This window comes from Copadichromis virginalis, linkage group LG3, assembly GCF_057382275.1.
Source record: "Copadichromis virginalis isolate Kocher_CV1m ecotype Utaka linkage group LG3, C_Virginalis_male_GT1.1, whole genome shotgun sequence".
NCBI classification, from domain to species: domain Eukaryota; kingdom Metazoa; phylum Chordata; class Actinopteri; order Cichliformes; family Cichlidae; genus Copadichromis; species Copadichromis virginalis.
The window spans coordinates 1624306-1647232 of NC_140620.1; the positions used below are offsets into that span (position 1 = coordinate 1624306).

Genomic DNA, 22927 nt, shown 5'->3' on the forward strand with positions numbered 1-22927 from the left:
AGAGCAGAGATTGGCCCTAGGCCCTAGACTGGCTGTCTGTTAGCCAAGTTGCAAAATTAATGCTACAAATGGAGCTATTTAGACGATTTTCTGGCTATAAATGATTCAAAATCCTCCTCCGTCCTATTCCTGAACAAGGATGAAAGGTTATGCAAAGTTTTTATATTGAGTCACGTCCTCTGCCTCCTCCAAAAGAATCCTTTCAGAAGTTAAACGATATCTTTAATTGGTTAATTTGGAATAACAAAGGTCCTAGATGAAGACTTGGCTTGTTGTACCTGCCATATGAAAGAGGGGGTTACAATTCTCTGATCTTAAACTGTATCACTGGTCAGCACAGGTGCGCTCAGCCACGCTCTATTTTTCCACTGAGACACCTGCAGCCTGGATAAAAAGTGAACAAAAAACAGCGACAAACCTTCAGTTTGATCTGCATCTATGCTCTGCAAGCTCAAAAAATAAAAAAATAAAATTATATATATATATAATTTTATTTTATTTTAAAGTTTCCACTTGACAGAAATGTGTTTTTGTTTGAGATTCCCGAGGTTCGCACGGTGTCATCCTCCTGAAAAGGAAACACCTTGTGGCGTCAGGTGAGCTGCAAAAGGTGCTGTCAGTCACATGACCCTGAGCCTCAGCAGGAAGTCTGACCCCTTCATAATAAAAGCATGTTCTTCACCTGCACTAATCAGGCTGAGAACACGCTGGGCTGGAGTCACGTGATCGACTTGTAGTTCAAACACAGCTGTTTCCTTTCCTGAGTTCTTATCACATCTCCTAAACACATTTCCTCCACCTCAGAACGTTTCTATCAAGGAAAAGTGCTTAGGAAAGGAGGTAGCAGACCACTGAGTGTATGTGAACGTGAAGGGCTTTTATTGTGAAATGCAGGGTAGGGAAAAGTTGTTCCGCACATGCGCGGTAGAGATCCTGCGTCAGCAGAGACTAGTCAGTTTAATAAGTTTGATGATTTGTTTAAAATACAGAACAAAAGTAAACAAAGTAGGACGGTAGGGCATCATGGCGGCTTTATGAACGGTAAGAGGCGGGAACACGGCGGCGACGGTCAGAGGGAGGACATCAACAGGAGGAGGACCGGAAGCTGTTTGAAAGCCGTGAGCGGGAGTTTGTCAGCAGGGGGAGAAACCGGCACCCGGAGCGAAGACATGGACCCCCTGCAGGAGCTCCTGGACCGGGTCAAGCCCAGCACCGAGGCGGTGAGTCCCAGTCTGACCCTGTTTGCCCGAACTGAGCGATAAATAACAGTCTACGTACACGCACAGCCCTGCGTACGTAGACTGTCTGCGTCATGACGTAGGCAGAGTTCAGTTCAGTTCATTTTTATTTCAAACATTTCAAACATGTGCCTTCACAATCATTACAAAATATCATTCCAGTATTTGTTTGAAAAGGAGTAGGCTGAAGTATTTACTTATTTGTCCCTACCCCTTCAAGTTTTACCTCTCATTCATTTAATTTTTTTTTTGTCTTAAATTAAACAAACAACATATGAAACATATGAAGTAAAACAAAACATAACATACATAAATCAAAAACAAGAAATTAGCAAGCCCCACCACAGTATAGTTTCTTTCATATGAAAAATACAGAATGTGTATATTTGCAGATACACAAGTTATGGAAAAACAACAAACCAAAACAAACAAACAAAAAAAAAAGAACCACAACACCATTACCAGCTACATTACCGTCCTGGGTTAACCCCGTTTTCTTCATTCTTATACTTATTTAAAATTAGGTTTTTATATTTTACTTTAAACTGTTTTATGTTTTGACTGTCTTTTATTTCTTCTGTTAGACTGTTCCATAATTTAACTCCTGCAATTGACATAGTTCTTAAAGTTGTTCTAGCACTTTGTATTTTTAAATTCCATTTCCCTCTTAAGTTATACCCACCTTCTCTTTCTATGAACAATTTACAGATTTCTTTGGGAAGCAATTTATTTCTGACTTTATACATTATTTGCGCTGTTTTAAGCTTCACCAAGTCTTGGAATTTAATAGCTTGCATTTTGACAAAGAGTGCATTTGTATGGTCCCTGTACCCTACATTATTTATTAATCTAATGGCCCTTTTCTGTATTATAGTTATTGTTTGTGTGTTACTTTTGTATGTGTTTCCCCAGACCTCTACACAGTAGCTCATTTAAGGCAGTAGTAAAGCACAGTATAAAATGTGCAGTGCTTTCTGATCCAACATATGCTTTGCTTTCCCCAGGACGGCAATGCCCCGTGCCAATTTCCCCCGAACATAAGTAATGTGTGGCTTCCAACAGAGCTTGTGGTCAATGATTACCCCAAGAAATTTTATTTCATTGACTCTTTCTAAATATACATTGTCAACACATATTTCTACTTCGATGTTTTTCTTTTGGTTTCCAAACAACATGAATTTGGTTTTATCTAGATTCAATGATAATTTATTTATATCAAACCACTTCTTTAATATCGTTAATTCCTGTGTGATCATCTCCAAAACCTGTGGCAATTCCTCTCCTGAACACAGTATGTTTGTGTCATCTGCAAATATTACAAACTTTAAAATCTCCGATACTCTGCAGATATCATTTAAGTACATAATAAACATTTTTGGACCCAGTACTGAACCTTGAGGTACTCCACAAGCTATATCCATCAAATTAGATTTATATTCATTTATTTGTACATATTGTTGCCTATTCCCTACATAGCTTTTTAACCATTCCAAAACCACTCCCCTAAACCCGTACTTTTCCAGTTTTTTTTAATAGAATTTCATGATTAACAGTATCAAACGCCTTCTTTAGATCTAAGAAAACTCCGAGCGCATACCTCTTATTATCCATACATTCCGTTATCTTTTCCATTAAATCTATCAGTGCCAAAGCTGTTGATCTGTTGTTTCTGAACCCATACTGACTATCTGTCATTAATTCATATTTTTCCACAAAACTGTCAAATCTTTTTATGAAGAGTTTTTCCAGTATCTTAGAGAACTGGGAGAGTATTGACACTGGTCTATAGTTTGTAAAATGATGTCTTTCACCGGTTTTGTAAATGGGAATAACTTTAGCAACTTTCATTTTTTGTGGAAAAACTCCTTTTTGAAACGACAAGTTGAATATATATTTTAATGGTTTTACGATACCATCAATAACTGTCTTTACCGTTACCATATCAATATCATTCCAGTCTGTACTGGTTTTGTTCTTAAGTCCTCTAACCATGTCATAAATCTCTTTCTCTTCCACTGCTCTTAAAAACATTGAGCTACTATTCCTTTCAATATTTTCACCAGTGTCCCTTTCTATTCCATCAACCTTTATTTCTTCTGCCAGTTTTGGCCCTATGTTTACGAAGAATTCATTAAAGCCATTTACTATCTCCTCCATGTTATTAATACTTCTTGTCCCTTCTATAAAGTACCCAGGGTAATCATTATTCCTTGATTCATTTTTGATTATTCTGTTTAATACATTCCATATATCTCTTGTGTTATCTTTATTGTGTTCTAACCTTTTAATGTAATACTCTCTTTTACAGGATCTCATTATATTAGTTAATTTATTTTTGTAAGTTTTATACTTCATTTCAGTTTCTATTGTTCTCTTTTTTATGAATTCTCGATATAGGGTATTCTTTTTTTTGCTGGCATTTTGTAGTCCTTTTGTCATCCATGGTCTTCCTGCATAGTTGTGTTTCCTATTGATTTCAATTACTGGGCATTTTTTATCAAGTAATGTGTTAAATGTTCTTAAAAATCCTTCGTAAGCTTTATTAACTTCTGTTTGTTCATATACAATATTCCAATCTTGCTTTAAAAGTTCATTTCTAAGACAATTTAAGGTCTTCTCTGTTCTTATTCTTTTGTAAATAATCTTATGTCCATCGTTGTTCACTTTATAATGGCATTTATAAGATGCAAAGACTGGTAAATGGTCACTTATATCATTGATTAACAGCCCACTTTTTATCTTTCCTTCTATTATATTTGTAAATATATTATCTAATAGAGTTGCACAATGAGATGTTATTCTGGTCGGTCTTGTTATCAGTGGAAATAAACCGATGCTGTGCATGGAATCAATAAATTCTTCTGTACTCTTATTATGATTTGGATTCAATAAGTCAATATTAAAGTCCCCACAAATGAACATTCTTTTCTGATTTATATTTGTAAATAAGTCCTCCATATTATCCTTAAATATCTCAATCTTAGATCCTGGTGTTCTATATATACAACTGACAATTAGGTTTTTCCTTTTTTCCATACTTATTTCCACTGATAAACATTCCATCACTCCATCAATAACAGTCGTCATTCTTCCCATTCTTTTGTACTTTAGGTTTTTATCAATGTAAAGTGCCACCCCACCTCCTTTCTTGTTGATCCTGTCTACATGAAGGAATTCATATCCATTTATTTTAAAGTCTTCTTCTTTTCCAGGAGTTATCCAGGTCTCCGATATGGCTATCACATTGAATGGCTGTTCAAACTGTTATGTAGTCTTTGATGGATTGAAAGTTTGCATAGAAGCTTCGACTATTAAAGTGAACCATTGTTATACCCTGTTCTACCTTGAATTCCTTTTTAAGTTGCTCATTTGTATAATAATTGCATTCATTTGTCTTATTGTTAAAGAAATTACAATCAGGATCTATGTTGCTGTCATACATCAATGTCTTATTTTCAATATCTATATGAGTTGTTAGTTGAAAATTGTCAGACATCTGCGTTGGTTGTGCACTTGGACGGTCCCATCATATTTAGCACTGCTTTGCATTTATCAGTTATATTTTTCTAGTTCCGTCATCTCTTTGATGACTAGAACCTTAGCCTGCTCTGGTGTTCCATTTAACTTAATGAATATTTTACAGTCTGACGTCCAAGTTGACTGTATTTTCTTCTGTTTTCTTAATATTCTTGCTTGTCTTGCAATGTCTGCATTTTTCTTGATTAGGTGTTCATTTAAATAAACATTTGTACCTTTTAGCTTTCTTCCTTGCTTGAGCAGTTCTTTTTTCTGTTTTCTATTAACAAAATGAATGATAATGGCAGGAAGAGGATGGCATCCCTCAATATTTTTACTGTCCATTTTGATACCTTTGCTTTTAAAGAAGGCCATTACCTGCTCTTCCAAAGAGCGTAGCTCTTGCTCGGGTGGCTCCCCTCTCTCTGATGCTGCTACCCGTGCGTATGTCTGATGCTTGGTTTCCAGTCCTGTCACTATCACATCATTTACTCTTGAATATTGTTCCAGATCTGACACCCGTCCTTCCAGCATAGCAATCTTCTTGTCCTTTTCCTCGCTCTGCCTTCTTAGTTCTTTAATATCATCCATTAAATTGAGTATCAGATTTTGTTGTTTTGAAATTGTTGTTATTTCTTCAGACATAAAGTTTAGGGATTTCTTTATGTCCTCCAGTTCCTCCTCCTTAACATTGCTCCTCTTAGGCGGCATCTTAACGGCGTTAAGGCCCGCTGGTTGCGAAGCACCCTTGAGGGTTGCCGAAACCCGGCCTGTCCTGGCAATTAAGAGCAGCAGCCGATCGCTGTTTCGAGCTAATTCTATAGCAGAAATCCACACAGAAAAGAGAATATAAGGATGTGAGCCTGTTCTACATTTATTATTGTGACCTCCGACCTGCTGCTTTGTTTCTTTAGGAGTCCCTGTGGTTAAAGAGCATCTTCACCTCCATCTCTGAACACCTGAGTCCTGTGGTGTGTAGCTCCGCCCCCTCGCAGACAGGTGAGTTCCTGTTTGTTTGAAACAGCTGGCTGATAAATCAGCTGTACTTTAAATCCTTAATGACGATGTCCACTTATGAAACCAAATACTATTTAAACCATTATTTAAACAGTGAAAGCAGGGCTCACCTGCCCTCACAGGTGTCATCAGAGCAGTCCAGTGTGTAGATGTGAGTGTGGTTCAAAGGTCAGAGCCATGAAGGTGACCGACTGTCAGTGAGGAACAGGGAGGACTAAGAGTCTGAGGATGAAGAGCAGCTGCTTCCTCAGGTGGTCCCACCTGTTGACACACCAGCTCTGGTGTCCACTTCAGGTGTTCTCAGTGGGCGGGGCTTCAGTTGTTTATGTTTGTGTTTACCCTTTAAACTTTGTTTTCCCAGGTAACCACGGTGACCTCAGCCTCTTCGATCTGAGCATGTGTGCGGTGCAGGCGATCCAGCAGCAGATGTGTGTGGCCCACAGCTTACCTGTCAGCTACAGGTAACGCCCGCTGACATCATCGCTGTAGCAGGTCACGTGACCTGGCCTTACCGCTGTCCTCCCGTCTGTCCGCAGGCTGCTGTCCGTCTCCCAGCTCGTCTCCCAGCAGTACCTGGCCTGCGTCAGCAACCTGTCCTGGAGCACCAATCAGCAGAGAGCCTGGGCCAGGGAGGCGGAGCTCGCCGTGCCGGGTCAGAGGGCGCTGCCGAGGGTCAACCTGCTGCTGATTGGCTGTCTGAGAGAAGGCCCTGACGGAGAGTACAGGCTGACGGACGCCAGCGGCAGCGTCATGTGTGAGGTGAGTCAGAGGGGGAGGAGCCTAACCTTAACCCATCGTCCATCAGCTGGTTAGTTCTCAGGAGCTTCTTCACAGCAGCGTCACTAAACCGGATCTGGTCAGAACTGATGGTAACGAGGTCACAACAAACTGCAGGTGTTCATGTGCAACGTGAATGAAATCGAATTCCTCTTTAATTCAGCTCATTCTCTGTGCAGGGACACAAGTGCTGATAGAGTCTGGTCATCACACGCTTCTCTGCTGATGTTTACATCAGCATGAAACAAGCAAACAAGCTCAACAGCTGACTTTCATTTCTGTAACTCAGAAACATCAGGACTTGTTAAATGTGAGCTGTGTTTATATGGATTCACTTAGCTGATCGATAAGTAAGGATGTAAAGACAGAGTCTGTCAGCAAGTGAGTAACTGTGCTGGCACAGACGTGATGACAGCAGAGCTTTATAAAGATGTGGAGCCTCCTCCTCACATAAAGTATACAGATAGCATCACCTGCAGTAACCTGACAGATTACAGTCAGACAGCTGCAGCAGGCTCAGTGTGGTCCTAGCATCACCGCACGGATTAATGACTCACAGTACTTGAAATGTGCAGTTCTCTTGTGTTCTTATTGCTATTTATTCTATTCATCCCTTTTCTATACTCTGTATTTGTATATGTGTATATTTCTGCTCACCTTCTGTAACTTCTGTCGGTGCTGGGCTGTTGGAAACCGAATTTCCTGGAGGAACGCAGCCGAGGGATCAATAAAGTTTAATCTGATCTGATCTGATCTAATCTAATCTTATCAGATCTAATCTAATCAGATCTAATCTTATCAGATCTGAGCTAATCTGATCTAATCTGATCTGATCTGATCTAATGTAATCTAATCTAATCTGATCTAATCTGATCTAATCTAATCTTATCAGATCTAATCTAATCTGATCAGGTCTGATCTGATCTGATCTGATCTAATCTAATCTGATCTGATCTAATCTGATCTACTGCAGCTATAAAACAAACGGCATCACTGCAGATCAGAGCTGATGAAGCTGTCATCATCAGTACAGGCTTCCAGCATCCACCCAGGACACACTCCGCCTCTCTCTCACCCGCGTCTCTCTCTCTCTCATCCAGTGCCTGTCTCTCTCGCCCCTGTGGCTCGATCGTCCTGTTTTCCTCCCTCACTGGAACTACATCCCCCACAATGCATCGGGCCAGGAAGAGGCCGCAGGCTTCTTGGAGCTGATTGGCTCCCCTGTCCTGTTGTGTCCTGGTGCTGAGCAGGGATTGGCTGCTGCTCCTGGAAGGGTGGAGCTAAGCGGAGCGGTGGGAGTCGGAGAGGCCGGCAGGCTGCTGAGGCACAGGTGGGTCACATGACCTCTGAACTGCAGCGGAGTTTCTGAGCAGTGTGTGTGACAGATGTGTGTGTGTGCTCCAGGGTCAAAGGTCAGCGGCTGAGCGTGTTCGGAGAGGTGGGCTCAGTCTGCCCTCTGCTGGCCGTGGCAGGAACGACCTTCTTTTGCTTCACGCTGACGGATGAGTCGCGCTCGCTGCCCGTGCTCGTACAGGTACCAGCTCTCTGAGGATGATGATGGTGAGGAGGGACGATGAAGCTCAGTGTGTGTGTGTGTGTGCAGGACAGCAGCCGGCTCAGCTGGATCCAGCGTGTGTGTGTCGGGCAGAGCGTGTGTGTGACAGCTCTACGTGTGTGTGTGCTACGAGGCTGGAGAGGAAACAACATCCTGTGTGTGACGAAGCGCTCCGAGCTGCACGCCGACTACACGCACACACAGGAACACACACAGGAACACACACACTCTGAGTCCCTGCTGTCACAGCCTGCTGAGGACGACTGTGAGGAGGCGGAGCATGAGGAGGTGGAGCTGGACCAATCAGCTGTGAGGATAAAGCAATCCAAAGTCATCAGCTACCAGGTGAGAGTGCTGTGAGCTCTGATTGGCTACCACAGGTTTGTACCTGTGTGCTGATTACTAAGCCTCCTCTGCTGTGATAGGGCACGGTGACTGAGGTTGTGAGTGAGGGGGCGGGGCTCTACGTGCTGGATGGGAAGGTGGGTCTGTGCGTGGCCTATCAGCCGGCGGCGAAGAGGAAGCTGAGGGCGGGAGACAGAGTGGAGGTGAGTCACATGATGTGACATCATCATGCCCGTTTGTGTTCGTGGCAGCCACGACTAATAAAGTTTGATGGTTCCTCCTCCTGCAGTTGCATCACGCCCACTTCCTGTACCGGCCCTGCCCGGACTTCCCTCCCAGCATGCTTTGCACCTGCCTGCGCTCCAGCCTGAGGGTGACGGCCTTCAGCAGGGCGGGAGGCTCGCCACCCGACAACCGCTGCCCGGGAGATGGGGCGTTACCACGGTTACTGCTGCAGAGAAACACAGATGTGTCCGATTACCTGTGGACCTGTCACCTAAGCTCGCAGCTGGCACACAGGTGAGGCTCCACCCACCACCACCTGTCCACAGTCAGAGACAGCAGAGCCTAACCTTTGTCCTCCTGTCCTCCGCTGGCTCTGGCTTGTTTCCTGGTCCTGGTTCTGGTCTTGGTCCTCAGTCTGGTCCAAGGTGTGTGGAGGCAGCAGTGTGTGTGCTTGCTGTCCTGGAGGCTGATGGAGACTCTGAGCAGAGCTGGAGGACGAGGACGCAGAGACATCTACGCTGAGATGCTGGACGAGCCTCACACCTGTCCTGTGACGCAGGTAGGTCCCACTCTCACCTGTCTTCCTTACAGGTGAGTGTGGAGCATGCTCAGTGTGCTCTGTGTCCCTGCAGTACAGCGTGTCCTCGGCGGTCCGGCAGTACCTCGGTGTGTCGGAGCTCCTGGAGTCCCTGCAGACTGGCTGCTGGTCTTCGGCCCCTCTGAGCTCTCTGCTGCCCCCTGATGGCTCCAACCTGACCTCCGCCCAGATCAACGGGTTCCTGTCCTGGTCTTGCAGGACTCTGTCCTCCGAGCCTCGGGGTGGAGACGCTGTCAGGTAAGGTGACAGCAGCTCCCACATGAAGTCGTGTGATTACGTACCAATGGTTTTTGCCGGTTTGTGTGTCAGGCAGCGCCCCCTGCTGCTGGTCGGCGTGCTGGAGCTGCCGTCACAGACGTCTGAGTTCAAACACTCGATGCAGCTCAGAGACGCCGCGGGAGCTGCAGCCTGCGTGCTGACGGAGAGCAGCGAGGAGGAGGAGGGAGCGCAGAGGGCGGTCTTTAACAGCGCCTGGATCGGTACAATGCACGCACACAGACACACACACAGGGACACACAGCTTTATTCTTTAATGTGTGTGTGTGTGTGCTGCAGGTTGTCTGGTGGGTGTGGTGCAGTTCACCATGGTGACAGAGAGATTCCTCCAATCAGATTTCCCCTCCTACCAACACCTGGACCAGGACAGGTTCATCACACACAAACACTGCAGGTACACACACACACAACCTGCAGCATGCTGACTGCTCATTGGTCCATTCTGTGATGTAGGAGGGCGTCTGATTGGTTCAGGGTGTGAGCTTCCTTCCTGGTTGTAAACATTATGAGTTAAATAAAGCTCGGTTCAATTCACAGGGTTTACCTGCAGTTCTCTCTGGACCACCTGCACATCCTGAGTCCATCTGTTGCCATGGAGACACACCTGAGACACAAGGGGGAGGAGCCAGGAGGGGATGTCACTGCCAGGAAGCAGACAATAGAAGAAGAAGAAGAGACTGCTGGGAGTAAAAGGAGGAGAAGAGAAGAAGAAGAAGCCAACTCCGGCAACCCCTGGCCCTGTGTCTCCATGGTGATCAGGGTGGAGCAAAAGGAGGGTGTGTCCTGGAGGAATACAGGGGCGGAGGCAGAGGATCAGGAGGCAGGGCTGAGACTGTGCTTCTCAGTGAAAGCTGCTGTGATTGGTCCAGTGGTCAGCTGGAGGCGGGACCCAAAGAATGAGCCAATGACAGAGAAAGAAAGTGAACAAAAGCAGGAGAGACAGGTGAGAGACGCACCTGTGTGTGTTTACCTGAGCTCACCTGGATACACAGTTACGTGTGTGTGTGTGTGTGTGTGTGTGTGTGTGTGTGTGTGTGCAGGTGGTGCTGGCGTTCTCAGGTGTGTGTACGCGGTGGTTTCCTGTCCTCCAGCCTGGATGTTTCTACAGACTCATCGCCGCTAACACTCAGGTATCAACCCAGCTTTGATGATGTCACTAAGGGGCGTGGCCAGAGGTTGGCCTCATCGGTCTCTGCTCTCTGATATTAGTACACATGAACACGTTTTTCAGCTTTAACTGTAGTTGTTCACACACTGAGGTTAATTATGGAGTTCCACAGGGTTCAGTGCTTGGACCAGTTCTGTTTACATTATACATGCTTCCCTTAGGCAGCATCATCAAAACACAGCTTACATTTTTACTGCTATGCAGATGACTCCCACCATTCCTGTTTGTGGGGAGTTGATCTGACCTGAATCCTTGCAGCTGATTGGCCCATGTGTCTGTCAATCAGGATCCCAGTGTTCTGATTGGCTGTGGAGTTTCTGAGCGCAGTGGGGTGGATCTCCACGCTGAGTCGACCCTACAAGTCAGATGTGGTTGGAGATTCCACACTCTGACACGCCCACTGCTGCTGCCCACCTGCAGACAGGTAACACTCGGTTTGCTCCCCGTCTTCCTCCAGGACCCTTAAACTTTTTTTTTAGAGATTGACAGACCATGTGACTTTCACGCATTGCATTGTGGGTACAAGTGGCAACAAAATCAAAACACTGCATTAAGCGCTAGCATTTCCAGCACTTTGGGGTCCTTCGGGACTAAGTAAAGAATACAAATACAGGCCATTTACCGTTTATTTAGCTGTTGTTAAATATTTTATCTCCTGTACAGGCCAACACAATCTGTTTGTCGTTTCAGGTTGTAGTGTTACACAACATTTTCAGATCTAATATAAATAAAATGAGTGTTTCGTAATTCATTCAATTTATTGTCTTTATTTATAACTGGCATCATTGTTTCATTCTATTATAGAATCTTACAAGAAAGAGGCATCATTGTAAAAATCCATCTTTATTAGCTGCTTCCTGAAAAACAAATCAACAATGCAAAGAAAAAAAACTTTGCTAACAACAAACTGGAAAACAGTTATTCATCACTTGCTTGCTTCAGTACAACCCTTGGGCACATATATGCGGACGTTTCGTGGCTGTTTTGATCTCGCTCTCTCTCTTAACCAATCAGATCTGGCTGTGGTAGCAGCTTTAAACTCGGTATGACCCAGGCTGATAGAGGGGCCAGTCTGGATCACATTCCTGCATTTTGTTTCTGGTTTTCCTACAAAACACAACAAACATTAGCCCGCAAAGCCACAGTGAACAAAGCAGCATAGCAACGAATTCAATTCAAATCAATATAAGACTTATTTGTAACCTACATCATCAATCATGTTGTGATAAATTACGTAATAACTCCAACAGAAGACTTAATAATACAACACAGTTAATAATACAGCAGCTTCTTGCCATTTTTGTGTTTCTTTTTATTACTGTGTGACTGTTTACGTGTGAAAGCCTGCGTGCGCTAGTACCGCTTGCCACTCGTTCCCACAATCCTTTGCGGTTTTACCCCTGAATGACGTCACATTTTCCATCTCTATTCTCTGTGTTTTCAGGCCGTCCCACCCACAGTCTTGTCCGTCTCAGAGGTCTTAGACTGCAGGTAAACTGCTCGTCCCTCACTGAGTCGCCCCCTGTGGCCATCCGAGGAACTGCAGCTGCAGCCTGCTTTAAACTCTTACTGGTGTGTGTGTGTGTGTGTGTGTGTGTGTGTGTGTGTGTGTGTGTGTGTGTGTGTTTCAGCTCAGAGCTGGTGTGTTTTCAGGGTGTGGTGTCTGAAAGGATCAGTGTGAACAACAGGACCGCCCACTCTGGACACACACACTCAGGTACAAACACACAGGTGGTTTGTGTATCAGGCTTTTTCTGCTGTGAAGTTGTAACATGGGGATCTATGGGGGCGACTCACTGCTGCCTCTGCTGGACACTAGAGGAACTGCAGGCATCAGTGCTTCAGGTCTGAGTCTCAGGTCTGACTGTTAGCTGAATGTGTGTGTGCAGGTGTGCGTCTCACTCTTTGTGACCAAGCTGGGAGGAGTCTGCAGGTGTACCTGGACCTAAGCCACACCCCCTACCCACCTGGCCTGTTGCCGGGTAACACTCTGCTGTTGTCTGGTTTCCAGAGGAGGCTGTCCAGGTGAGACACACATAGACAGGCTTATAAAAGTTTGGACTCTTTATTTGGACTCATTTCCAACAATGTCAGCCCCAATAAAGTTCTGGATCATCTTGCATCAATAGGCTGCTGGTTTTCTTTACTGGTTTCAGGTGTTACCAGCAAAATAGTTGTTTCATCATCTGGAAATGTACCCAGATTTATTTATTTAGACAGAGATCTTGACCCCCCAATGTTCAATACAAAGTCACGCCCATGGTTACGTACCTGTGCGGTTTACCTGTGTGTGTGTTTCAGGACAGGAAGTGTGTACTGCACGTACTTACCTGTCAGCTCCATAACTGTGGTCTCCCTGGGAGACACCAGGTAAGTTTACAGGTAAAGTCTGGTTCACGTGTTTGTCGTGCTGTTGTTTATTTGTTTGTTTGGTTTCTATCAGCTCGGCCCAGCCTCCTCCTCCTGCTCCCATCATGCACCTGGGTGAGTGGGCTCTGAGCAGCAAGCAGAGGTGCGCTGTGGGACAGGTCAAAGGTCACGTGGTGTGTTTCCTGTTCCTGCAACTGCAGTGGAGCTGCTCGCTGTGTGGCAGCGTGTACACACAGGTACTGCATAAAATACACACAGTGTGTACAGGATGTGTTTAGTGTCAGTTTCTCGGGTGCAGTGAAAGTACTCAGAGTGCTTCATGTGTTGTTAGCGTGTTGGTGGCGTGTTAGTGTTGGTGCAGTAAGTAAAGTGTCGTTTTGGAGGAAACTGCTCACGATTTCAGGTGTGTGTGTTTACCTGTTGCTCTCTCTCTCTCAGGGCTGCAGCAGCTCTCAGTGTCACTCGACCTCGTCAGTGTTTCAGTCCAAAGCAAAGTAAGAGCAGCTTCCTGTTGAGCTCACCTGCTGATACGTGTTAATCACCTGGATGAGTCAGGTGACAGTCACATGATCAAACCATGTGGCTCTGCTCTTCCATCAGGCTGGTGATCGATGACGGGACAGGTGAGGCTCACGTCTGCTTCTCAGCTGCTCTGGTTCCTGCTCTGCTGGGATTGGCTGATGCTCAGTGGGAGGGGCTTCAGAGAGCACTCAGGGTCAGAGGTCACATCAGAGTCTTCCCTCGTGGGCAGAGCCAGGTCAGTAGCACCTGTCAGGTGTATATGTCTACCTGTCACAGGTGAGTCACGTGCTCATCGTCGTCTTTAGACTTTATTTTGTCTTTAAAATTTAAGATGAGGCTTTAACTTTGAAAGGACACATCCTGTTTGCATCCTGGTAACAGCTCCGTCTGCTCACACCTTACTGCTGAACTGGTTTGGGGGCGTGGCCACTTCCACCTTTAAAAGTCTGTAGGTGTGACGGACCCACGCTGGGCTCACGTGAACAGGAGGGAGGGGCCTTACAGCCGTGTGTTTCAGCGAGACTCAGGTCGTGCCCCTGACTCCACCCACTCGACCTGATGAAGCAGCAGGTGGTGTAGTTCTGAGGGTAATCAGGGCTGACTGTGAATGCCACACCTCCCACATGGAGGGTGGAGACCACAGGGGAGGGGCAGGACAGCGAGAGGCATTTAGGACTCGGGTCACACCAGGAGAACCCACAGGGCCCCTCCACCCACAGGTGGAGCTGTGTTAAAAGACCCTGCAGACTGAAACGTCCTGTGGTCAGAGGAGGTGAAACGAGAAGAAGATGCAGCTGCAACCCAAAGAACAGCGTCCACACAGTGAAGCACGGTGGGGACGCTGTGGGGGGGCCACCACAGAGAGAAACAGGCGTCCTGCAGGACGTTTCCACAGGGCCGAGCCGTGAGTCTGCAGAGACATAACCTCTGTGTCTGTCTCAGGTGTGTGACGGGGACGCTGACGACTTCCTCCTCCACTTCCTGTTGTGTCTGTGCAGCAGCGATGTCATGATTCGGCCGCTCAGCCTCACCTGCAGGAAACGCACCAACCAGAGACCAGAAGGTAACCTCACCCTCACACACCACCCTCACCACCCTGACTGCAACCTTCAGAGTGTGTGTGTGTGTTTCAGAGGTGAGGAGGTTCACTCGAGGAGACAGAGAGTTCCTGACCAGACTGGCTCCTCCCCTTCAGCTCACCTGTCTGCACCTCCACCCTGACTGAGCTCCACCTGCTTCGTTCTGACTTCATCTGTTCTACGTGTTCGTACAAATAAAAACTTTATAGTTCCTCCTCCTGTCACACGGTATCTCACCTTCACTGACCCTGACGCTGGTGATCAGGGTCAGAGGTCACACGAAGCTCTCTGGGTTTAACAGGTCATGTGACCCTTCTACAGGAAGTGATCCCTGTGAGTGGCGCCCACATCGGAGACGTTCTCAGATGGTGATTCATGAAACCTAATTGGTAAAACTAAACACTGAACGTGTTTCGGTTTGTTTACAGAGGTCAGACGGTGAAAGCTTCAGCCTGACCAGGAAAGAATCAGTCCTCTTTAAATCACACTTACTTTAAATGAATTCCTCCTCACCTTCATGTGTTTTGTATTATTGCATCTTATACTGAAAGAGTTCATCCATCGACACATTTGAATCCTGCAACATTTCACCGTGTCAGTTTGTCATGAATTGGACTATTTTAGGATTTCAGTTCATCTTTCCAATAAAGCTGGCAGCTCTGAAACAGCTGTTCTCTCTGAGGCTGTTTTGCATGTAAATAAAAGTGAAATAATTAAATGTTCTGTGAACAGACCGTCCAGTGGAGCTCCTCAGGGCTCTGTGCTTTCACCACTTTGTTTTCTATGCTAATGAGTGTCAGAGCACGTCAGCATCAGTCCTTCAACATGGTCACAGCCTCTGATGAAGGTGTTCAAATGTGGCTTTTAATCCAGGTTTACACTTAAACAGTCTCCATGAAACGGGCCTCTGCCCTCATTCATCCTGGAGATCACTCGTCTAAACCAACCAACATAAAGAATGTGATGTTTTCAAAGCGAACACGTACAAACAGTTGTTATGGATACTAGAGATGGACCGATCCGATATTACGTATCGGTATCGGTCCGATACTGACCTAAATTACTGGATCGGATATCGGAGAAAAATAAAAAATGTAATCCGATCCATTAAATATCACGAAAGCACCTCACAAAACTTGCAACACGCCGTAACTCGCCTCAGAACGTTAGCACGTCGGAGCAGTATGCATCACGTGATAGAGCGGCTGTGGCATGCGGGACCTGTCGGTGGTCTGGATAGCATTTGGAGCTTCGCTAGCAACCCGGCATTTCATCTCCGACAAAGTTATCCCCGAGAGAAGTAAAGCAAGTGTGTAAGTCCATCTCTGAATGTTTGTAAAGCATTCCTGCGTTAAGCTTAACAAGCGACTGCCTCTCGCTCTCCGGCTGCTACTTCAATCATGAAACTGCTTAATGATCAGCTGATCGGCTTTTCTGTCGCGAGTCCGTCTCTCTTGTTTGTTTTTGGCCCACTTTGCACCAGAAAGAGGAAACCAGCGGCTGAACAACAGCAGCACGTTTAAGCTTGATCAGCTGCTGTTAGAATTTATTTAATATTACTTTCTACACCAGGATCTTTTTCTACGTAGCTGACGGCTGGTAACTGTGCAGGGGCGGATCTAGCAAAGTTTAGCCAGGGGGGCCGTAGGGCATTAACTGGGAAAAGGGGGCACAAAGACATACTTTTCTTTCTTATTCTCATTTAAAATGTCGAGCTTTTAATAAATAATTATTTGACACCCAAAGTTTTAATTTGATGTAAAATGAATAGAAGTCAATTACTGTATATAGTGACTATTAAGTCTAATATATATACCCTAGTAAGCTATAGTACTTTTTCCTTTGGGAAGGTACCATCTGTGCAGTCTGCAATTTTGTTGAAGAAAGATGTTGAATCTATTTAATATTTCTTGAAAAATAATTGATTTCTGTGTATTTTTTTCACACTGCATCAAATTAAGGTTGATTACGTCGATTAAGCATCATGAGGTGGAGCGTGAGGGGTGGTTCCCTATTTTTTATTTATTTATGTTGTTGCTGGGAGTTGGAACCCTATTAGTTAGGTTGCTTAATATTTACGCTAAGTACTCTTTAAAATACCAGAATAGGGAGGATGGTGTAGGTTTAAGTTTATTAGATTGATCAGTATTGCTGAACTATGAAATATTTTTTTTGTATACAGGTATAACAGAATAGCTTTAGTGTAGTTGTTGTTTTAAACTTGAGTATGAACTTGCAGACTTGCAAAATGCAGCAAGATATTTAAAAAACAGTTTTGTTGATTAAAAAACACTATATCGGATTCATATCGGTATCGGCAGATATCCAAATTTATGATATCAGTATCGGTATCGGACATAAAGTGGTATCGTGCCATCTCTAATGGATACGATTAAATTTAGGAGCGATGATTCGTGAAATCCTACATGTGTGTTCTAACATGCTTTAATGATGGCACGAGCTGACAATGAATAACATAAAGTTAATAGTTAATCTGCAACAAAACTTTTTCACCGCTTCAGTTTTTGGTCTTTTCCACATACGGTTGTTGTTGTCATGGAAACAGAAACCAATCGGGCCTTGGATGGACGTCGGGAGTTCTTAACAGCAGCTCGTTGTTCATTCTGATGTTGTTTTTTAATTATATTTTATATTTAATATCATATATTGGCCTTTTTCAGCTTTATCTGAAGGGCCACAGGTCAGACTCCACCTGGGCCTGCCGCTCTCAGCCTCACTCTGAGGAAGCCCACAGTCTGTCACAGTGGAAACTACACCGGGGGACCCCATCCTTGGGGTGGACCCATTTTTGTTGTAGCGTGTTTTGGGGTTTAAAAGCCACAGAGACGCGGTGCGTAGAAAAAATGCATTTCAGCTGTGCTGATGCTCCTGACACGTTGGAACGTTGGGTTGTGTTGCGTGGTTGAGAGGAGGCGGCAAAACACCTAGCAGGCTAGTCGGAAGAACACACACCCACGCTGGTATCGGTAATCCACGGTGGTTCTTTAATACGCCTTCTTCAACAACCATATAAAAGCCCGGCTGAACGGCTGCGGCTCAACAACATAACGCCCAGCGTTCATACAACCCAAGCGTTGCAAACAAAACAAGAAGAAAACGTAAATCCGTCCCTCGTTAAGCAGAAGCGTGCAGGCACGTGTCCTCATAATCCCAGAGAGAGAGCAGCGGCACAAACTGATGACACCATCAACCCTCGACTTGGGTGTCTTAAAGGGACACCACACCATAGTGGCTGTCACAACGTATAAGACTGGGGAAACCTGCATTCAGCTGGACCTGAAAAACACTATGTCCAGATAAACACAATCAACTTTTGGAGAAAAATAAAAGATTCTTCATCAGACTAACAACTAAAAACATGACACTTACCTTAACAGTATGGGCTACATCAAATATATTCAAGACCGACAACAACACTTCTCACTGCTGCTAATTTTAACAAAACTAAACAAAAAGTAGAAAAAGGCAATTCACCAAGTCTTGAAAAGTAAAACTGAAAAATAGAAACACAGAATAAAACATCCATCCAGATCTTTACCACCAACAACATAAAATCTATCTTGATTAAATGGCCTAATTCTCCAATAAATGAGCAATAATAAAGTAAGAAAAAATAAGACATTCAATTTATGGACGCTCAAATTAACAAAGCGACATTAAACGCACCTCATTGCCTGCCGTAGCGTTCTTCGCAGCTGCACTTCACCTCAAAGGTCGGTTAATACATCGGATTGAACTTAACCAAAGTCCAATTAAAGGAAAATAAATGTTTCTAACAAATACAATGAAGAAGATTAAAATAATTCACTGTCAGTTACTGTCGCTGTGAGTTTGACGAGGTCAGCTGCTTCATTTGGTTCTGCCTAAAGTTCTCTCAGTGATCCAGTGTTTATATGATAAGATACGTGTTTAATGCAGAGAGTTGGAATTACAAGTTGGTAAGAAGCTTTTTAACAAAGGTTTGATTTAAGCTTTAAGTTCAAAGGTGAAAGAAATTTCACGTTTGATGAAGGAAGATCAAGGCTAACAAGGACATAGGTCAAAGGTCAAAATAAGGTGAGAAAATATAATAGATATATATAATCAATCAATAAGGTGAAAATATCAGATAAAAGGGTTTTTTTGGTTATAAGGAATAAAGAGGTCAAAGGTCAAAACAAGAGACACTGGTAGAGACCTCAAATCATTGTTACTGAAGAAGGAGGAGTTCTTTAACAGTACGACATTGATAGAGTTTGTTTGTGTGTTTGAGAGTTCAGACTGAAAGGGAGCGCACAATCGTGTGTGTGTCTGCAGCTGTTGTGTTGTTGCTGCATCGTTGCCTCAGGGGGAAAGTTGTGTGTGTGTTATGCAGACTAGCAGAGACTGCAGCTGTCAGCAGCCACACACACTTTCTATTCTTCAAATCAAATCACAGTGAAACATGTTCACTGACAGCTCAGCTTCAGCATCGTCTTCATGCTGTGACTGCAGCCGTTCAACTCTGTTTGTCTTTAACCCAAATCATCACAACATGCAAATATAATCATCAAAATGATGTGACTGGAAGGATGCAGCAGTCTGTGCTCCACCTTTCTCCTCCACACCTGCAGGTGGAGAACATGGATGCATGAATCTCTACAGAGTTCTTTGAATATTATCCGTCTCATCAGTTTTCAGTGAACAAAACTCCTCACAGAGCCAAAATAAGCAGTTTGTATCCAACATAACTCAGCTGGACTCTGATGCTCCGTATAACAGCCACACATGAGTCTGGATTCACTCAAAGCATTGAACAAACTTTATTGGAAATGAAGCTTTTGGACATTTGTTCTCTGATATTTGCTCTTCAGCTCGAGTCTCCATCAGTGGGAACATTTCCTGATTCAACTTTTCTTCTGTTCAAATCAAACTCCATGAGAATCAAAGTGTGAATCAGAGTCCTGATGATCAGATTCTATAGAAACATGGAGACTGTAGAGGATTTACACTCAATATGTTCATTTGTTCCCTTCAAGAAAAATCAATCATTCATCCAATAAAATCAGTCGTTGATCAGTTTGATTGACAGGACAGATGATCAGAGGTGCAGAGTTTTTACCTCCATCATTAGGACAGGGACTGAAGTATGGGTGGAGTCTGTGAGTGAAGGAGCAGCCAGTAAAGGAGTAGATCAGAGCTGCAGCACCTACATCATAAAAGGAGACCAGACCCTCCTCATAATCCACAAACACCCCCACCTTCTCAGGACCAGGATGGAGACAGAGGGGGACTGAAGGACCAGCAAGAGCTTCGTACTCATTTCCATTTCTCAGCCACACAGTCCAGAAACCATACTGAGGTCTCAGTGTGATTTCTCCCTTCCTGTTGATCGACTCTGTGGCCACTCCTAATTCCCACTCAGTCTTTCCTTTAACCTGAACCTCAAAGTAAAATCTGCCTGAAGAGAAACTCTGCTCTCCTAAAACATTAGCACACTTAGAAAATCTCTCTGGGTTGTCTGGAAGATTCTTCCTCACATCACTATGATAAACTTGTTTTCCATCATCAGACAGGATGAGTTTAGGATGAGCTGTATCAGGATCCAGAGTCACATCCACCTCATGCTGCTGCACCCTCTGCAGCTCTGCAGCCTCAAACAGCTTCTTCTTCATGAGTTTCCAGACTGTCTCCTCCAGCTGAGCCACAGCTCTCCCCACAGTCCCCTCATATGATGGTGGATGAACTCTGACCTCTGTCCAGTCCTTGCTGGGTGGAGCAGCTTTCAGGGAGGAGAAGCTTTGGAGGAGGTGGAGGTGGTCTTCAGAGCGTGAGAGCTGCTCCACCTCAGAGCTTCTCTCCATCAGCTCAGAGATTTCCTGTTCCAGATCTTTGATGAGACCTTCAGCCTGTTTCTCTGTAGCTTCCTGTTTGTCTTCGATCTCCTTCATGAGCTCCTTCAGGCGTCTCTCAACAGACTCCATCAGAGCCGTGAGGACCTGAACACCTTCTGCTTTCTGTCTGTCTGCAGCATCTTTACTCATCTTCACCGACTCTGTGATCTCCTGAATCTTCAGTCGTCTCTTCTGGATCATCTGCTGAATCTCAGCCTCTGTCTTCTCCAGCTCTGCCTTCTTTCCTTCATATTCTTCTCTCAGAGGAACAAACTCGTGGTTCTTGTGGTCTAAAACAGAGCAGAGCACGCAGACACATGTCTGGTCGGTCTTACAGAACAGCTCCAGGAGTTTATCGTGCTTCGTGCACATCCTGCCTTCCAGGTTCTCCACAGCATCAACCAGCTGATGTCTTTTCAGACCTTTCAGTGTCAGATGAGGCTCCAGGTGAGTCTGGCAGTAGGAGGTCTGACACACCAGGCAGGACTTCAGGGCCTTCAGTCTGGTTCCAGTGCAGACGTCACAGGGAACTTCTCCTGGTTTGGCAGCTTGTTGCTCTGAGCTGCTGCTGCTGGCTTTCTGCTGAGCTTCACGTCTGAACTGAGCAACCATCTCAGAGATGAAGGTGTTGACCCTCAGCTGAGGTCGAGTGTAGAAAGTCTCTTTACACATGGGACACTGACAGCTCTGATTCATGTCCCAGTGCTGACTGATGCAGGTTTTGCAGAAGTTGTGTCCACATGGTGTAGAGACTGGATCAGTGAACACATCCAGACAGATGGAGCACAGAAACTGATCTTCAGATCGCAGATTGCTGGCAGCAGACATGTCTGCACTCTGAGGGAGAAAGAAAAGAAACATTTGATTCAAAATTCACTTTAAATTTCATTTTACAAAGAGAGAAACAAGCGTCAGTAGTCTGAGGAGCTTGGAGAGAAAAGCGTCTGGACTTCTTTGAGTTTCTTGAAGACGTTTCATCAGAGAAGCTTCTTCAGTTCTCAGAGTAACTGGTGGAGACCCAGCAACACACTCAGACACAAACTGGTTCATCCAAACACAAACCTAACATCGTAGTGTCTGCTGTACAGTGCAGCGTCCAGATGGACAGGATCAACGTTTGGGGATGAAGATAAATACAGTCGTTACAAAGATGTGAAATTGTTTCTCTGTTTTACAGAAGGTCCAAGATTCATCCAGATCATTTGTATACTTGAATAAATCAGTTTGTTGGATATTTTCCATCAATCACTGTGAAGTAAACTTCGACCTTGTTGGTGACTGAATACTTCTTATTGTACGTCCAGATCAACGAGCCATTAATATTAAACAGTGACTGTTCCAGTAGAGCTGACAGTGAGGAGGACGATGAATCACAAACCTCAGAAATGTGTTATTAACTGTTGATCCAGTATTTTAATGGCATTGATGAGAACATGTTTATTCAGAGGTGTCTGTATATTTGGTCCATTTGTGCATCAGTAAAAACTGTCCTGTTTTCTCTCACAGATACTGGAACATCCTCACAAACTCAGGATGTGGAAGAAGATGAACTTTTCCAGTCACTCGCTGGGATACATCATTCATGTTATTCTGGATCCTCAGAAAACATTGATTTATTTTTGTGTTTCACATATTTGTTTGTCCAAATCAAAGATTGATGTTAGTAGAGAAGAAGCCACCATGATAAAGCCTGTGTGTGAAAACGAGATCAGTGGATTTGATCAAAATCCCATTTAAGGAGGAATTCTGTCCTCCAGTTTGTTTAAATAAGCTTTGGGATTAAACAGCATCATCTATGTTTGTGTCTGATGACATGTTTGATCCAGGTCAGCTTGAATATCACAGCTGATGTGTGGAACTCTGACATGTTTAAAGCCTGATTATCAGGATGATTCAAACACATCTGTCTAAATAATGAGATTCATGTTTCCACACAAAGTTATAAAGTGCAGCATCGACTGTTTTCTGAATGATTGAGGATCATCTGTGACTCTTACAGGATACACTAAGTCAGATAATCTTTGTAAAATGTGTGAATGACTTTTTGAAGTACTGACCAAAATCTGCTGGTTTACAGTATCAAAGGCTTTATATCAATAAAGAATAAATAGGTGTTTTCACGTCTGTAATCCTTATGATCAATCAGATCCAGAATCAATCTAAGAGGAACAGGAAGTGATGAATAACCAGGAAGTGTGGAGTCAGTCTGAAGTCCAGAGCACAGCCTGAGTCCACAGTCCTGAGCAGAGCCACAGTGAGACTGAAGCAGCAGCTCGATGCTCCTACAGTGGATCTGTGGTTACATGAGCAGATTTCTATGGATCCAGTGTGACTGTGATGAGTCCTGATGAAGTGAACAGAGTGAAGA

At 44.5% G+C, this 22927-nt stretch overlaps 2 protein-coding genes and 1 long non-coding RNA gene across 8 annotated transcripts; 1 reads left to right on the forward strand and 2 right to left on the reverse strand.

Annotated features, from left to right (window-relative positions):
* The first annotated feature begins 916 nt into the window (after positions 1–916).
* LOC146712242 (CST complex subunit CTC1-like) lies at positions 917–22927 on the forward strand. Of its 6 annotated transcripts, XM_085451898.1 has the most exons (26): positions 917–1220; positions 5669–5753; positions 6133–6232; positions 6308–6530; positions 7649–7878; positions 7953–8082; positions 8152–8448; positions 8529–8651; positions 8738–8967; positions 9088–9232; positions 9306–9508; positions 9581–9750; positions 9827–9941; positions 10085–10490; positions 10588–10677; positions 11002–11139; positions 12160–12206; positions 12347–12432; positions 12605–12740; positions 13017–13085; positions 13159–13321; positions 13524–13579; positions 13686–13842; positions 14550–14670; positions 14741–14870; positions 22066–22111. In XM_085451898.1, exons 1-25 carry the CDS (start codon positions 918–920, stop codon positions 14830–14832), a joined length of 3915 nt encoding a protein of 1304 aa, XP_085308024.1. In that variant the 5' UTR covers position 917; the 3' UTR covers positions 14833–14870; positions 22066–22111. The 6 variants fall into 6 exon arrangements, with proteins under 6 accessions (XP_085308024.1, XP_085308021.1, XP_085308023.1 ...); XM_085451895.1 differs by lacking the exon at positions 14741–14870 and having other exon boundaries at positions 22066–22277; XM_085451897.1 differs by lacking the exon at positions 22066–22111 and having other exon boundaries at positions 14741–15458.
* LOC146712243 (uncharacterized) lies at positions 17671–18356 on the reverse strand. The gene is made up of 2 exons (XR_014919017.1): positions 18077–18356; positions 17671–17993 (listed from the first exon to the last, which is right to left on the reverse strand). It is a non-coding gene; the product is annotated as an uncharacterized LOC146712243 (long non-coding RNA).
* LOC146712244 (E3 ubiquitin-protein ligase TRIM21-like) lies at positions 19465–21408 on the reverse strand. The gene has a single exon (XM_085451947.1). It carries the CDS (start codon positions 21385–21387, stop codon positions 19714–19716), a length of 1674 nt encoding a protein of 557 aa, XP_085308073.1. The 5' UTR covers positions 21388–21408; the 3' UTR covers positions 19465–19713.